Source organism: Macaca mulatta, chromosome 4 (genome assembly GCF_049350105.2).
Source record: "Macaca mulatta isolate MMU2019108-1 chromosome 4, T2T-MMU8v2.0, whole genome shotgun sequence".
In the NCBI taxonomy this organism is placed as follows: domain Eukaryota; kingdom Metazoa; phylum Chordata; class Mammalia; order Primates; family Cercopithecidae; genus Macaca; species Macaca mulatta.
Window position 1 is genome coordinate 141,752,422 of NC_133409.1, and position 17,765 is coordinate 141,770,186.

General features: G+C 46.5%; 1 protein-coding gene across 1 annotated transcript in view; it reads left to right on the top strand.

Moving 5' to 3' along the window:
• Window positions 1-17,765, top strand: part of LRFN2 (leucine rich repeat and fibronectin type III domain containing 2) — a 191,361-nt gene that overhangs the window by 147,813 nt on the left and 25,783 nt on the right. The window contains exon 2 of the mRNA XM_015136304.3: window positions 2,195-3,619. Within this exon, the coding sequence (XP_014991790.2) occupies window positions 2,220-3,619 (1,400 nt within the window). The 5' untranslated portion in view covers window positions 2,195-2,219. The remainder of the gene's footprint in view (window positions 1-2,194; window positions 3,620-17,765) is intronic.

Sequence of the window (17,765 nt, forward strand, 5' to 3'; positions counted from 1 at the left end):
TCTGACTCTACAAAAATAAAAATAAAAATGAAAATAATTAGTCAGGCATGATGGCACATGCCTGTAGTTACTAGGAGGCCAAGGTGGGAGAATCACTTGAGCCCAGGAGTTTCAGGCTGTCATGAATTAGGATTGTGCCACTGCACTACAGCCTGGGTGATAGAGCAAGAATCTGTCTCTCTCTGTCTCTCTCTCTCTATATATATATATAATCTCTCTGTCTCTCTCTCTCTCTATATATATATAATCTCTCTGTCTCTCTCTTTATATATATATACACACACATATATATACACATATAACTGTTGCTTTAAAAAGGGGTGTCTTTATAGTAAAAAGAAATAGGAGTAATGCAAAGTTAAACATTAATTTAGTGTTTCACTGCAGCAGAATTTCTCAGTTCTTCTAAACTTGCTCATGCGCATAGAGCTATTGTGAGAGAAAGCAAGAGTAGGCAATGCTTCCCCAACTTACTGGCCTTAGAAGCCATTTTTGCAGAACTGTAATTAGTACATTTAGAAGGCAATTTGAGGGGCTGAGCATGGTGGCTCACATTTGTAATCCCAGCACTTTGGGAGACCGAGGCGGGTGGATCACCTGAGGTTAGGAGTTTGAGAACAGCCTGGCCAACATGGTGAAACCCCATCTCTACTAAAAATACAAAAAATTAGCTGGGCATGGTGGTGTATGCCTGTAGGCCCAACTACTTGGGAGGCTGAGGCAGAAGAATCACTGGAACCACGGAGGTGGAGGTTGCAGTGAGCCGAGATTGCGCCACTGCACTCCCCTGGGAGACAGAGTGAGACTCCGTCTCAAAAAAAAGAAAAAAAAAAGGCAATTTGAGAAATGCTGGTCTGCATAGTGCTACACAATCAGTGTGCATGATTTTCCAAAAGTCCACCTCAACTGGTTATCATTTGTTCTTTTGCTCTAGCAGTAAAGACCCAAGAAGCACTACATCAATAAGGCCACATTTAGTACAACATGGGATAGTGATGAAACTGTTGAGATTTGGAGGCACAAAGACCTGAGTCAGATTTCTGTTCCTTTCTTTCTTACATAGTCATTCTTGTAAAAGCACCTACTATGTGCCAGGCAGCACTTTAGGCTTTAGGCATGCAGTGGTGAATAAAAAGAGGTGCCTTCTTCTTGGGGCTTTATTGCTAGAGCAAAAGAACAAATTATAAAGAAGACAAATAGGTAAAACGTAGAGTAGGTTGATAGAGATAAGTTTCAAGGAGAAAATAGAGAGCAGACAGAGGGCTATGCAGTGGGGCGGGGCGGGGATGATCATGGAAGGGTGTCTGGGAAGGCCTCTGGGAGAAGGTAACTTGTGAGTAAAGATCCAAAGGAGGCTCTGAGGCCATGAGCAATCCTCATCCGTGTATAGATAATCCCTTCCTTCTGAAGGGGTTTCCTAAAGTCCAAAAGAGCTGATGTATGTGAGGGTCCAGACAGAGGCTAATTGCTTACAAAGGGTTCAGAATTCACTCCTTTGCCTCCCATCATACCTCCTTCTTCACTTTCCACATTCTCAAAGATTCATGAACTATATGGATTCTCCTTGGTGAAACAGTTCCCCACTGACCCTGGAGTCTCTCAGCACCAACTCTCTTCTTATCTACAACATCATTCTTAAGGAATGCTGGTTCAATTTAATTTCATGCTAAGCCTAAACCAATTAAGAAGGTAAAATTATGTCTCAAAATACAGCCATAACATCCTTTCAAACTCAATTATTGGATAAACCAATGGTATGGTATCCCATCCATCCATCCATCCATCCATCCATCCATCCATCCATCCATCCATCTATCCATCCATCCAACAGATGGTTATTGAGCAGCTCCTGTGTTCCAGGCATTGAGCTAGGTAATTGGGATACAGCAGTTAGTAAAACAGGCAAAAGTACCTGCCCTCTTTAGAGCTGACCATATAGGACTGATACAGGAAACAATAAGTAAACATCATAAATAAGTAAACTAAATAGTGTGTTAAAAGGTGATAGAAGCTAAGGAAAAGAGAAACAGTGAAACTGCATTAGAGGGATTCGTGGAAGAGATTAGGTCTTGCCTGAGCACATGCCATTCTCTGCCACTCCCTAAGCAGTGAGAGTTAATGTGAGGGAGGAAGCTCTGGGTGAGTGCATTAGGAATTTGCCTCCTGACCCTGACCTTGTGTTTCTCCCTTCCAGGCACCGTGGCCTGAGTGACCAGACCATGGAGACCCTGCTTGGTGGCCTGCTGGCGTTTGGCATGGCGTTTGCCGTGGTCGACGCCTGCCCCAAGTACTGTGTCTGCCAGAACCTGTCTGAGTCACTGGGGACCCTGTGCCCCTCCAAGGGGCTGCTCTTTGTACCCCCTGATATTGACCGGCGGACAGTGGAGCTGCGTCTGGGCGGCAACTTCATCATCCACATCAGCCGCCAGGACTTTGCCAACATGACCGGGCTGGTGGACCTGACCCTGTCCAGGAACACCATCAGCCACATCCAGCCCTTTTCCTTTCTGGACCTCGAGAGCCTCCGCTCCCTGCATCTTGACAGCAATCGGCTGCCAAGCCTTGGGGAGGACACCCTCCGGGGCCTGGTCAACCTGCAGCACCTTATCGTGAACAACAACCAGCTGGGCGGCATTGCAGATGAGGCTTTTGAGGACTTCCTGCTGACACTGGAGGACCTGGACCTCTCCTACAACAACCTCCATGGCCTGCCGTGGGACTCCGTGCGGCGCATGGTCAACCTCCACCAGCTGAGCCTGGACCACAACCTGCTGGACCACATCGCTGAGGGCACCTTTGCAGACCTGCAGAAACTGGCCCGCCTGGACCTCACCTCCAACCGGCTGCAGAAGCTGCCCCCTGATCCCATCTTTGCCCGCTCCCAGGCTTCGGCTTTGACAGCCACACCCTTTGCCCCACCCTTGTCCTTTAGTTTTGGGGGTAACCCACTTCACTGCAATTGTGAGCTTCTCTGGCTGCGGAGGCTCGAGCGAGACGACGACCTGGAAACCTGTGGCTCCCCCGGGGGCCTCAAGGGTCGCTACTTCTGGCACGTGCGTGAGGAGGAGTTTGTGTGTGAGCCGCCTCTCATCACCCAGCACACACACAAGCTGCTGGTTCTGGAGGGCCAGGCGGCCACACTCAAGTGCAAAGCCATCGGGGACCCCAGCCCCCTTATCCACTGGGTAGCCCCCGATGACCGCCTGGTAGGGAACTCCTCAAGGACCGCTGTCTATGACAATGGCACCCTGGACATCTTCATCACCACATCTCAGGACAGTGGTGCCTTCACCTGCATTGCTGCCAATGCCGCCGGAGAGGCCACAGCCACGGTGGAGGTCTCCATCGTCCAGCTGCCACACCTCAGCAACAGCACCAGCCGCACTGCACCCCCCAAGTCTCGCCTCTCAGACATCACTGGTTCCAGCAAGACCAGCCGGGGAGGTGGAGGCAGTGGGGGCGGAGAGCCTCCCAAAAGCCCCCCGGAACGGGCTGTGCTTGTGTCTGAAGTGACCACCACCTCAGCTCTGGTCAAGTGGTCTGTCAGCAAGTCAGCACCCCGGGTGAAGATGTACCAGCTGCAGTACAACTGCTCTGACGATGAGGTACTGATCTACAGGTGAGCGAGCGGCTGTGGCAAAGGCAGGGAGGGTGTCTGGCTGGGGAAGGAGGAGGGAACGGGGAGGTTTTGGGGCTGCTCCCATCTATACCTCCCTTCCCCAAAGGTGTCTGTGGGGATTCTGGGGTAAACTGTGCCATTCGTGCAGGTAAGGGGAGATAGAAAGAACATCAACTACAAGGCTAAGAAGAAAAGAACCCACATGGTCAGCCTGAGAGATATGTGTAGAGAAAGACCACACCTCCCGGCTGGGTGGCTATGGTCAGTGGTCATGTGGCTATGAGCTTCTGAATGTTCTGTTCTGAGCCCAGATGGAGGATATACAAGGACAATGAATAGACCTCTTGGCTGAAGGTTTTGAGTCCCCCAAGGAGGAATGCATTTGACCTTCACCTGGACTCATATACAGTCATGGTTAAGGCTCTGAGGTCAGAAAGAGTGGGATTCAAATCATGGCTTTTCCACTTGCTGGTCATTTCATTCTCCTGGCCTACCTCAGTTTTCTCATCTGTAAAATAGGGATAATTAATACCTGACTTAGTTTGGACACTCACTAAATGCACTTACTCAGTTTTGGTAACTGAATCAAACTGGCTTTTAAAAAAAAAAGAGAGAGAAAGGGAGCGGGAGTGTGTTGACTCATGTCATTAATAAGTCAGGAACCTGCTTCAGGTTCAGCTGGATCAAAGGTCCCCACAAACCTGTATTCTCAGTTTCTTACCTCCCCTAAGTTCTATTTTTCTCTGGGTTGGCTTCACCGTCAGGCAGTCTCTTTCCTCTGGGAGGCCTCTGCTGGGTCCTCTAAGGAGCCCTAGAGCCCACTTAGAGCCCCAGAGGGAGAAGAGCTTCCCATTCCTGATTGAGTGCTGATTGAGTCAGACCACATCACGTGAGCCCCCGGGTCTTACAGGTAGCATCAGCCCTCTCTCCTGTGCTGAACCCCCCTGGGCCTTAGTCTCTTCATCTAGAAGTGCAGACAATGATATTGACCTTGGAAAGTTCTTTGAAGATCAAGGGGTCTTTCCTAGGTCTGGTAGAAAGGGAGGTTAAGTGTGGAAAGCTGCAATAGAATCACACAAGTCATTCAGAGGGAAGAAGGTCACAGAGAGACAGAAGCCAGGGGCTGAAGTGCTGACCACAGATGAGTTCCCTTATATGAAACATGAAGGACATGGCCTAGAACCTTATCACTCAAGGAATGTATGGTTTCCTTTGAAATTCTGTGTGTTTTATTTCATGCATGTAAAATGATTGGAGATGGGATCCCATGAGTTTCATCAGACAGCCAAAGGGCCCATGGTGCAAGAGAGATCAAGAATACTTGATCCATCCTGGAGGTCTCCTCCAGCTCTGACTGTCTGAGTTGATGAGACTCTGGATGGGAAGCTTGTGGGAGAAGAGTACATGGGGAAGAATAGAGTCAATGTGATTGAGGGTGGGTGTGTCATGGAAACCGTAGTGGAGCTAGGGAACTCCCGTTACCTGGCAGCTGCTGGTCTTGTCTGGACAGCAGTGTTGCGTCTCAGAATGGAGAGAAAGCAGTATTGGAACTTACCCACATGCATGTATGAACATATATAGGAATATATAGATAGGGGCATATAGTCAAACTTAAATATGCATATATGTATTTTTCTCATTATAAAAGTCATAGTCTTTATTGAAAATTTGGAAAGTAGGGAAAATTGATGAAGAAGGAAATAAAAATTACCTATAATCCCACCATCCAAAGTTAATAAGAGAAATTTGGAAGGTGTCTGAGTTCATTCAAATGGTATTTATAATCAATCTAGTGTATATTCTGTATCTTAATTCTTCCCACTCAACATTACAGCTTGCTTAGTTCCCATGGTATTAAAATACTTTTTATTTGGCTGTATTATAATTTATTTAACTAACCTTCTATTATTGAACATTCAGGTGGTTTCTCATTTTTCATTATTAAAAGTAATACAGTGAGGGATATTTTTGCACATAAATATATTTGTGCAACTTCAGTGATTTCTTTAGCATATTTTTCTAGGATTTGAATTACTGGTTTATGGATAAATTATAATCTTTATACATTACATATAAATATTTACCCTTTCACCAGTGGAAGCACTCATTTTGATCACACTTTTGCCAATATTGAATATATAATTACTTTCATCTTTGCCAATTTGAGAGGTGAAAAATGGCACTTGCTTTAATTTGCATTTCTTTGCTAACTTGTGAGGTTGACCTTTTGAAAATAAATATATTTCTTTACTTGTGAATTTATTATATGGTCATGACTTTGATAAAAAAAAAAATGTAAAGGCAAAAAGCTACCAGCTCTGCAGTTTGCACAGGGAAATGCAGTTTGTGAGGGGGAGAGAAAATGTTGGCTTCCACAAGGCAACACGCTAGCATTGCCAAAATGGCGCAGCTCACCGGGGGTCTCAAAGATACCCTGGAACGAGGAGAGGAAGGCTTGGGGTAGGCTCCGGTAATCACTCAAGGTGGGAATTCAAATTGCTTTTATTTGGTGATTGAGAACCTGGAGACACTAACTTTCTAAATATAATGTAAATTAAATGGAAGTGTCAGAAACCTTGGAATAAAAAAATGCAGCTAGCAATAGTGACTTCTCAGGGCTGGTTACACGGACAAGAGGAGATACAGCATGGAAATCCTCCAGATAGTGGGGGCATATAGTAGTAAACACTCAAGGATTATTATTATCAGTATTAGTAGTAGTACTAGTAGTACTACTAGCAGTAGTAGTAGCAGTGAGAATAATAGTAGTATAAAATAAGACTAGCATCACATCCACCATCTTGGGGAAGAAAGTGGAAGAGGAAGGTTAGATATGCAATTCAGTCTTCTCTTTAAGAAGACAAATTTCCAAAATTTTTGAGGAAAAATAAGCACAAGTCTGTAGCCAGATAATAGTAATAGCAATCACTGGCCAACATTACTGCCAGGCTACTATGTGTTTGATGCTTAGCTTTTACAGGCGGTATCTCATTTAATCCTTCTGGATATATGAAGAAGCATAAAAGACCAAGAGAATTAAAAAATAAAATTATTTCAAGAACACACAGCAGAAGGAGACAGGGCTGTGATTTGAACTCCGGCCTCTGGCTTCAGCACCCAGACTCAACCCCTGTGGTCATGCTGCCCACTGTCCTAAAAGGGATTACGGCTTGAGAGAAATAGGAGACTCTAATACAGAATCTGGATTTTTAGAAAATGAATTGTCCTCATTAGAAAGAATGCTCATTTTAACCGGAAGGTATATAAAAGAAGGGAGGAGAGGTCTGTATCTGAAGATGAGTATTGAAGAGGAGCACGTGCTGTACAGAGAAAGCTAAATGCAACCAAAGAGGGTTTTTTAGTCCGTGTTTATGTCCACGAAGAAAAAATGCTGCTTGGGAAAGAGGTTACAATGAGAATAGATAAGAGGCAAAGAGTTACAACTTGCAACTTGCCTCCATCTTCCCCAGCAAGGAGAAAAGCAGCAGCAGCAATAATAGTACACACCTGCATTGATGGATTATTTGTGCTGGTCACTATTCTAAGGGTTCTATGTGCACTAACTCATTTAGTTCCCACAAACCCTTAGGAGGTTAAAAACTATTATTTCACTTTACGTAGAAGAAACTTGCTCAAGGTGTTAAACAGGGGGTAAGTAGCAGAGATGGAATCTGAATATAGGCAGCCTGTATTTTGCCCAAAGCCTCAACCTAACAAGACCAATACTATGGAGAGGGATGCCAAAGCCCAACAGGCCTGGATAACAGTGCCGTCCATGAGTTCTGGTCACCAGGCCCTGATGGGTCACATGTAGGTGAGTAAGGACTAAAGGAGCAAGTAGACGAGGTTCTCAAGCCCATGGTGGTGATTCTGAGATAGCATGGACAGAGAGATGTCTGAGATGGGAAAGGGGTGAATATTCTGATTTTCAGGGAATAAACTCTGTAATGCTTAGGGTGTTAGGCTGGACATGGAGTCTCTATACAATTCTGGAAAGACTTTCTCAATAGGTAGCTGTGAGCACTTGGAAAAGAATGCTAACCTAACATGGGTTCACTAAGGGCAAATCCTGCCAAGTCATTGAACCATGTCTTCAGGAGAGGCTGTGGACCAGTAGTTCTCAACCTTTTTATCTGCCTCCTTGTCATTCATGAGGGCAGTGCTTCTCAGAGATATCCCCGCTTGCATAGTGATTCTCAGCTGGACCAGCATCTCTGGAGTGACAGGTACACTTGGAAAATGTCCTAGGAGTTTCTGCTGGCTGTGAGTCACTACCATAAACAGAGCACGTCACAATCGTACAGGACATTTGGTGAACTCTCATGCTGTCTTGGGGACAAAATGGAGACATGTAAACTAATGAAGTGAAGTTGTAACTGGTCAGATAACCAGATTGATTAATAAATTCATGTGAATATGCCAGAAAGCCTTTGGCTTCTGCCTCAACATCTGTCCCATTTCTGTACTGCCAGTGTATTTTCTAATTGAGATTGATAACTACACAGAAAATAGGCTTGGCCAATTGTCATGTCAACAAAACTATCAATCAATAATCTATCTTCATTTTGGTTCAAGGAATCAGTTGCAATTGCACAAGTTCAAGGTGAGGAAAATCTGGCTCGACTGAAATTCTGTGTGCCTAGGCTCAGAGTTGTAGTTGATCTTGAGGATGTTATGGCCACAATGTGATGGAACCCGTGAGAGACTCCTGTCATTTTTAGTTGCGCTAATGGAAGTATAGTGGTCAGATCATGAGAGGTTATGGTTTTGCTGAGTCATTGTAGCTGGTCAGAGCAGAGCTTTAATATGTTTAATTCTGGATGGTACAGTCTTGGGAGTCATGTTTATAAGCTGCAATGTATCCAGAGGAGGGCTGATGAGAATGAGGTTCTGGAAGCTCACGTGAAATGGAAGAAGTTCACTTTGGAGATGAGAAGACTTAGAAAAGAAGTCATGGCTCCTTTAACTTATTCGAAGAATTTGTGGGTGGAAAAGAGGAAAAGACACACACACACACACATGCACACACATGCGTGCATGGAAGTAGGCATTGGCCCGTTACAAAAACAAAATTCCAACAGCAACAGCCTTACACATGTCTCTCATTGCTCTCCATCTGGCTCCGAAATGATTTGGCTTTGTATCTGTCTTCCTCGCTAGCATGTGATATTCATGCATGCTCATCTCCATGTCCTCAGCCCTTAGTAAGTCCTGGTCCAAAATAGCTATTGAGTCAACATTTGGTGAACTGGACAGACTGGAAATAAAGATCAAAGCTGCCCAACAGCAGCTTAAAGTAAAAGCTGCCACAAAGTAGTGAGCTGCCCATACCAAAAGGGTTCAATAGAACCTGGCTGACTCCATTCCAGGGGTACTAAGCAGGCAGCCTGACTTTCAGGCAGGAGTGAAAACATTGAACTTAAATGATCCCAGCTCTCATAGTGTGTGGATCTACTCAAGACTTTCAAATTCCCATGATCAAGATAATATGGCTTCCACTGTTGCTAAATTCACCTGCTTTTACTAGTTGGGGTCACTGTGTGACCCTGTGCCTCCTGGGGTTAGGGTACCATGTCTCACAGGCATTTAAGCTCCAGGGCTTGAGGTCAGAGACAAAAATCTTGGCAGAGGCCCAGAGAACCCAACCAGACCTGGACATAGGCCATTGACAGGTCACCAGTGACCCACCTCAAGGTTTCACAGAAACCCCAAAGAGCTGTGAGCGATGTCTGAAAACATCAGCATCTAGTCTACATACCAGGAAGGAGGAGCAGAGGCACGGATCACCCCAAATCATGGATAACTCAGACCAGATTTGAATTAGGCTATACAAAATAGTGCCTTGCTCTTTTTTCAGCTAATAAGCTCCCTCATTATTTAACGATCCTGGCTGCACTTCCAAGCTGCTTGCCCTTCCTGAGTACACACAGCTGAGCCCTGCAGGCAGGCGCTGTGACACACTGGAGACAGTCCGCAAGCGGGGCCTGGCCTGTTTCCTGTGTGACTGGGGAGGGCTGACTGACATGTCCCTCAATGCCAGGGCCCACCCTGTCAGGAACGGGCTGGCACTAATGGTGTCAGCAACAAAGGGGAGAGGAGTCAACAAGGGGTAGGGAAAGTTTGGGAGAGGGAAGTCAGAAAGGCAGCCTCCCCTGCCACCCTGGAGGCAGCAACAGCTCACCCCAGCTTGGCTTCATCCCTGGGGTGACATGGAAAGTTAAATGTCCTGCATGTCATTATCAGCCCAAGTGACATTCACAAACACTTGTCTCTAAGAGTTGTCAAGAACATCTGTCACCAGGCGTGATGTTGGAATGGTCCCCAGGAGGGCCAGGGGAAGAACAGGCGTGCTCCTGAGGCAGTCAGCCGGGATGCAGCTGTGCCTTGTGCTGCTCGATATGCTGCCCCCATCCTCGTGTAGAAAAGTGAGGGGCTGTGACGAGAGAGACCCTGAAGATGGGGAGATGACAGCCACCCCAGCCCCCATCCGACCCTATCTGCAGGCTCCCTTTCCCATGCCATGTCTTCTGTGATTGTTAGACACACATCCTGTCCTGGGAGACCGGACCACCCCACTGAGTTTTGCAGGGCTGGGGCAGGGGGCTGCGTCTTTTACTGCTGCTCTGTCTTCCATCTGGGGAAAGGACAAGAGGGCAGATTCAGCAAGTTTTCACCCCATCAGGATCTCACCACTCCACATCTCAGTGGAGCTCTGCCCTACCCCATGAAAAGACAGCCCTCTCTACTGTGGGTTGGAGAAAACTTTACTCGTGAAATCAACATCTCAGGATCTGGGGCCATGGGGAGAAGCTAGTGGGAACAGGTGTTCTTAAAGGGAGACGCTGTTAGGGACAGGTGTTCTCTAAAGGGAGTGGGGCATGCCAGGGACAGGACCTGTGAGAGAAGATTCTTTGACTCAGCTGTTTCCCCAGAGGGTCTGGACTCTTCTGGAAGGGTCGGTTGAGTCCCGACAGGCAGAGGAAGAGAATGGTATAGAGGAGGAAATAGGGGTGGACAGGGAGGAAAGGTAACTCCTTGGTCAGAACCCAAATCAAAATCAACCTGCCTTGGATTTTATATTTCCTATTTTTTTTTTCACACTGTTGAAACATGACATCTACAAGAGAGGATGCAAAAGACAATAATGTTAAACCCATTTTATAGATAGTAAAACTAGTCTCAAACAGATTGAGTAGATTTTACAAAGTTATCCAAAGCAAAGACTAAGAAATGTACTCTTCTACATCCAGCCCTTTCCACTGTGCTATGTACCTGCTGTGGGGCACTTCTCGCTAAAGCCCCAAAGAGTCCTTACTAAGGCTGGAGACATGGGTTGGGGACACCAGCTGTAATTTCTCTTTCTGGGAAGTATGGAGTAGCTTTCTGGAAGTCCACAGGGATTTTCTGTCAGCTTTAGTCGAGACTCAGTCTCATACTTCTAAGTTCCAGCAATGCTGGGGAAATAGGGGTGCCAGTGAGAAGCTTGGTTCCACTCTACCGCCTGGGATCGTCCAGGTGATCAATGGGCAAGATGAAGATTTCTGGGTTGCATGTCACCAGGTAAGCCACTGTGAAGTGACAGAGTTGCTAGAGGCATCACAGAAAAAAATGACTCTGGAGTCAGAAGTCCAGGGTGGTGATTAGGATGAACAGAAAACTCAACTAGTATGATTTAAACTCATAAGGTTTTATAACATCTCATGTAAAAGAAGACCAGTGGAAGAGAATTTAGGACTGGGTAGCATGGTCATCAGGAGCCCAGTTCCTTCTGTCTTTCTGTCCTACCATCCTCAGCACACAATTTCTGTCCTTAAGGTCACTTAATAGTACAAAATGGTTGCTGGAGCACCAGTGATCCTATCTCCCTTTTATGCAATAGGAAAGATGGAAACAAGAAGGGCAAGAAAGCAAAGTGGGGAGTTTCTCAGAATCCCCATCCAATAACTTCTCCTTGCATTTCATTGGGCACACATTTCTGCAAAGGAATCTAGGAAATGTAGGGTTATTTTTTCCAAGTTAGGCACAATGCACCCTCAGTAATGTAGAGAAGATAGGAAGGCAGGTAGCACATCCACACAACTCCATCATTTACTAGTCCTGGGACCATGGAAAAATCATTTTACTGCTCTCCATCTTTATTTTCTCATCTGTAAAATGAGAACAGAGATTTCCTTTCTGCATATTTCATAGCATTGTGGTGAGGACTGAATGAACTCATGTATTTGAAAGAGCGTTCTTCATAGTCAGCAGTGGCGTACTGGTTATCTGAGAGTACTTATGATTACTAGGAGCCTGCCCACTTTTTCTTCTTGGACCTCTCTTCTAGTCCCTGTTCCCCAGCCTGCCTCCTGTGTCTCCATTTTTCAACACCAACAGAGCTGTAAACTTGGAAAACGATCTGATGAAGTTTTAAGGGATCAAAGTATAAGGTATAACCCCTTTCAGAAATATTTTCACTTCAATTGGGAGCTCTGAAAGACCCAAAGGAGTGAATCCCTGATGGTGGAGTTTTAAAACCCACAGTAGGTTTGTGCATGGGGAGATGTTTTTCAGGGCACCTTCTAAGAGCATTTCAAATCATATTACTATCCCCACATCCTGCCCCTCTTGCTGTCCTCAAGAAGGTGACACCACTGGGATTCAAAAAGCTTCAGAGCATCTGTTCAGAGGTGACTAATTTCTCCACGTTATTCCCTTCTCAATCTCCAAAAGCTGTGGCTGGAGAGAGCTCCAAAGATAAAAAAGTAATTAGCAAGAGTAAAGAGATTACAGCATGTATCCGGTCTCCCTTCTTCTGAAATGAAGCTTTTTCCCCCTCCAGTAAGAGATAACAAGAGAACCAGTCCAATTAATTTTACATATGTTTGGTTATATGGAGATGGGAGTGGGGATATCATTTATTCTATACCAGGAAAACACTAAAAAGGGCTTACAGAGGGATGGGGTTAGGCCTGGAGGAATGCCTGGGACTTGGGGACGATGCTGTGATGGTGGCCATCAAAACAACACCAAACACTTATCTCACAACTGAACTTTTCCAGGCATGTTCGTGTTCACAGAACCCAGCTCCACTCAGCCTCATTAACAGCCCAGGTCAGACCAGGAGTTGGGAAGGTATGGAATTCAGGCATTCTGACCCTGACCCCAGGGCTTCCTACCCACCCATGTTTCCCAACCCTGACTGTGTTTTGGAACCCCTTGAGGAGTGGCATCCCCCCATTAAAAAAGGGATTCTGAGTCAGCTTGTGTTGGTGCCTGGATATTCACGTTTTTAAGGCTCTCCCAGTGATTCTGACATGCATTCAGCATCATGCCCAGTGAAATCAGGGGTTTGGACAGCACTGGTAGACAGAGTTTCTAAATCCACAGCTAGGGGATTGGTCTCTAAACTGCTAGTGAGGGAAGAAGCCAGAAGGCCTGGGTTCAATCCCAGCTCTACCATGCACTACTCATCTCTTTGAGATTTGCTTCATCTAACATTGGAATAAAAAATCTTTTCTCTATGGGGTTATCTCCAAAGAGATAACATATGTGGAAACACTTTGGAAACAAAAACACCATGTGCATTTCAGTCGCTGGAGCCATTTTTTTCACCCCTCAGCTGAGTCTGAGTGATTACCATAAGAAAGATGGAATTAGGGGCTCCAGACATGGGCTCTTGTGATCTCCCTTCTCTTTACTTGTCTGAACCTCAGGCTCCTCACCTTCTAAATGGGGATAATGATAACTCACCAGGTTGTTGTAAAATTGGAAAGAGATGACACAGCATGAAAGAAGAACATCTTCATAAAATGTGAAGTGCTTCTAGTAGCAGAAATCTGACTTTTCCAAATTTGGGGGTAATTTCCGTCATTCTGAAAACCAAAAATAAAATTCTAAGGCCCCCCAACCAATTGAATGAACCCCTCCACTCAGCCAAGAGCATTCCAAAGTTAACCTGAACTTTTGTGAGTTCACAATTCTGTCAAAGCATTCCAAAAACTTGGCCATGATGGGAATGGGGAGCCACACATGCCTCACTATACCCTCCTCTCTTTCGGAATTACTGACAGAACAGACTCTTTAAGTCTGATAAGAAACATTTACAATCTATTTTCTCTGAATCCTGCTACCTGGAGGCTTCATTTGCATGATAAAACCTTGGTCTCCACAACCCTTTATTGTTACCCAGACACTCCTTTCTGTTGATAATGACTCAGCCAATTGCCAATCAGAACATCTTTAAAGCTACCTATTACCTCGAAGTGACCCACCTCTTGTCTTTCCAGTTTGAACCATGTACATCCTGCATGTACTGATTGATGTGTTATGTCTCCCTCAAATGTATAAAAGCAAGCTGCACCCAGACTACCTTGGGCACATGTCGTCAGGACCTCCTGAGGCTGTGTCATGGGCACATCCTTAACCTTGGCAAAATAAACTTTCTAAATGGATTGAGACCTGTCAGATACTTTTGTGAGTTCACAATTCTGTCAAAGCATTCCAGAAATAGGTAGTTCAGAGCTGGTATGGGAGCTCCATGGAGTCAGGGACTGAGGCAGGTCAATTGCATTATTCTTAATGTGTGGCTCACTGCTCCTGCTCTTGCTCACATTCTCTACCTGGAGATTTTCTCTGGTGTGGCCTATCCACAGGGGAGTTGCCAACCCTGGGATCAGCCCTCAGCCTTTAACAGAGTTTGGAGGATTAATACCGCAGCTTCCTTACCGTCGGAGAAAGGTGGATACGTGGTCTATGCTCGCTCCCAGGGGCTCCCAGTAGGAGTGGGCCCCAATTGCCCACAGTGGTAACTTGCTTAGCAAAATGCCCTGTGTTGACTTCCTTCCACACTTCCTTACCACAGATTCCTGAGCCCACCTCCCAGATAAACTACTCATACTCAAATCCTGGTCTCAGGGTCTGCATCTGGGAAGCCCAAACTAAGACAGGCACCAACCCCTTTAAAGAATCCCACGCAGTGGCTTTTGCTGCTAGCTTATTGTATTTTTCCCAATGCACATTGGAGGCTGAGGAGGGCAATTGTCTGTTCGTGCACGTTGCTCCCCACTAGATAAAATCAGCGTTCTGCCGGGCAATTAGAAGTGGGGAATGGATGTTGGGGAGGCGTACGACGGCCACAGAGCTGCCTGGGCGGAAGCATCGCTGCTGTGAGCGTTTCTTGGCACCTGCCCACACAGTCCCAGCAACCAGTAGCCAGTTTGTGGCTGAGGCCAGCCTCGGGGGGAAGCTGATGGGGCTGCTTTCCTGCCTCTCTGTGAGTGTTCTTTTCTCATCTCTGGAGACACAGAGCAAAGCAAAGAGGGAAGCTTACCTCTTGTCAATGAGGCCTATGGTCTGGCATGAATGTGTGTGATGGGAGTGGGCACCCTGTGGGTGACAGAAGGGATCACGACAAGAAGTCAAATTAATGTCCATCATCTTCAGGGTCTCAGAGGTGGGGGATGGGTGCAGGAAGAATGGCACAAAACCACAGGATGTGATGGGCCACCCCGGGGTGAACGCAGGGCCATGCAACCATGCACTGTGGATGAACGAGCTTGTTAACTCTTTACAAAAGAGAGCTATTTCCAGCAGGGGTGGGCTCCAAGGCTGGGCTCCGCTGTGCTCTGTGGTCGTGGGGCTGATGCTGTGGTTGAGAGTGCTGATCCAGACATGCGGATGAACTCCACTTGCATCATAAAAGAGGTGAGCGGCAGGAAATGAAACAAGGAAGAGATCTGTTAAACAGCAAACCTTTGCACTAGGTCATTAGTCAGTGATGGTATTAAGTAAAGGAGCTTCTCAGTTTAGCAATTAGCCCCCAAAAAGGTTAAAACGTAAATGAATTGCTTGGTGAAATTAGTCCACTTGAGCTTTTCCATGAGCTAACTGCCTGGCTTGAGAGGAACATATTCTGGGGGGCTATGAGGGCAGGTACAGTGGAGTGTAAGCTGTGTCCTGGGATTAAGGTGGGATTTGGAAGGAAGGAGGCTGCACGGGATCGGCGGGGGTGGTAGCTATTTTAGGTGAAACCAGTGAAGACAGAGACAGAGGCAGGAATGATCAGGCCCAGTCAAAGGCCTGTGAGGGCCCCTGGTGTATTTGTCAGCTGCTGCCACAACCATGTTGCATAACAAAGAACCTCAAACTCTAGGTGGCTTATAGCCAAGAATATTGAATTTCCTTAGTCATAGCTCTGCAGGCTGGCTGGAGCTGAACTGGTCTGGTCCGGGCTGGGCTGGGCACGACTGCACTTGGCTTCAGGCTCCAGTTCTGATTCCCATCTTCTTTGGGTATCTCATCCTGGAGCCCCAGGAGAGGGGTAGTGGTTCTCTAGGTATGTTCTTCTCATGGTAATAGCAGAAATGCAGGAAGGCAAGCCCAGCTGCAGAAAAGAATGTCAAGCTTCGGTTGGTATCACACCTGCAAAATCCCGCTACCCACAGCAAGTTACGTGGCCAAGCCCAAAGGCAAGGTGCAGGGAATGAACTGTGCTCAGCATCAAGCCATGAAAGGCTGTGGAGATCCTCCTTTATTACAGGCCCGTAAAGAAACAGGACCAATAATTTGTGACACTTGACTTTCCTGGCAGAAAGCCCCCCTAGAGGGCAGTGGTTCTCAAACCTGAGCATGCATGAGAATCACCTGGCAGGCTTGTGAACACACAAGTACCAGACCCTGTCCCCTGAGTTTGTAATTCAGTAGGTATCGAGTGGAGCCTGAGAATCTGCATTTCTAATACATTCTCTCCGGGATGCTGATGCTGCTGGTCTGGGGAAATTACTTTGAGAATCACTGGTCTAGGAAAAGGATAGGAATGTAGAGGTTGGAAGAGGGCAGAGTATGGATGGCCTTGAATGTCACACACAGTAGCTATGTTTCTGAGTCCTTACTGCACTCCAGGTGTTCTAAAGCTATTCTGCATGTTCTCTTATTTGGACTCATGCTAACCCTATGAGGTGTGATCCATGATTGCCACTTGACAGATGAGGACTCTGAGCCATAGGGAGGTGGCATGACTTGCGAGGCCTCACAGCTTGGAGGCGGTGGAGCTTGAGCTTGGAGCCAGTGCTGTCCTGACTTTGGGCTTCTTCCTGTTACTGGTGAGAAGCCAGGGTCTAGTTCTGAGGGGAGGAATGACCTGGGGTGAGGAAAACTCTGTATTTGGAACCAGATATTCATTTATTCAGTCAATAAATATTTATTGTCTGGTTAAGACCTCAGGATTGGGAAAAGACAGGCATAGCACTTGCCTAGGAAAGTGATAGGAAGGCAGAGGTTGGAAGAGGGAAGAGTGGCCTTGAATATCAAGGAGCTTACATTCTTATTGGGGGGAGAGATGAAAAGTTCAAAAATATACAGGAGGAAGAAAAATAAACAGTGAAATGAGACCGAGACCAGAGGGCTACGGTTTTACATGGGTGGTCAGGAATTGCTTCTGTAAGGAGTGATGTTGGAGTAGAGACCTGAATGGGGTGAAAGAGTCAGGCAGGGGAAACAGCACATACAGAGGCCCTGGGGAGGGACGCATTTATCCTTCTTTATGGAGAAGTGGCAAGGACTCCAGTGCCTCTGGAGGTAGAGTGGCAGTGAATGAGTGAGAGGACTGGACAGGGCTGGATTACATAGGCCCTTGCTGGCCATGATGAGGCCTTGGATTTTATCCTGAATGAGATGGAAACCTCTGGGGCTGAGGCTGGGGAGATTTGAAAGCAGGAGACTGGTGTGGTGTGATTAAGAAAGAAGATTCTGCTGCTGGCTGGAGAATATACCACAGCAGGCAGGGAGAGCATCAGGGAGACCAGTTACGGGATGGTTGCAGGGTTTTAGGTGTATCTTGAGACCTTCTTCCTCCTGAATGTTCACATCCATAAAATGGGAGAAGGAGCCCTTTTTTCTCTCCCACTTGGGGCAGGAGGAGATTAGGGTGTGGGCCTGTGAGGGAGTAGGAAGTACTTAGGTAGGGAACAAAGCAGCATTTTGTCATGATTTTTTTGGCAGAATCCTTGGGCCTATGTCTGCTTGGCCCGGGAACCTCACTGAGGCCCAACTCAGCCGTGAGTGGAGAGGAGTTTTGGATCTTCCTCTGTAGAGCAGAGCATCCCACGCCATCACTGACCCAGCTCCTCCGTCAGCATCCCCCAGCCCCTCCACCCCACAACCTTGT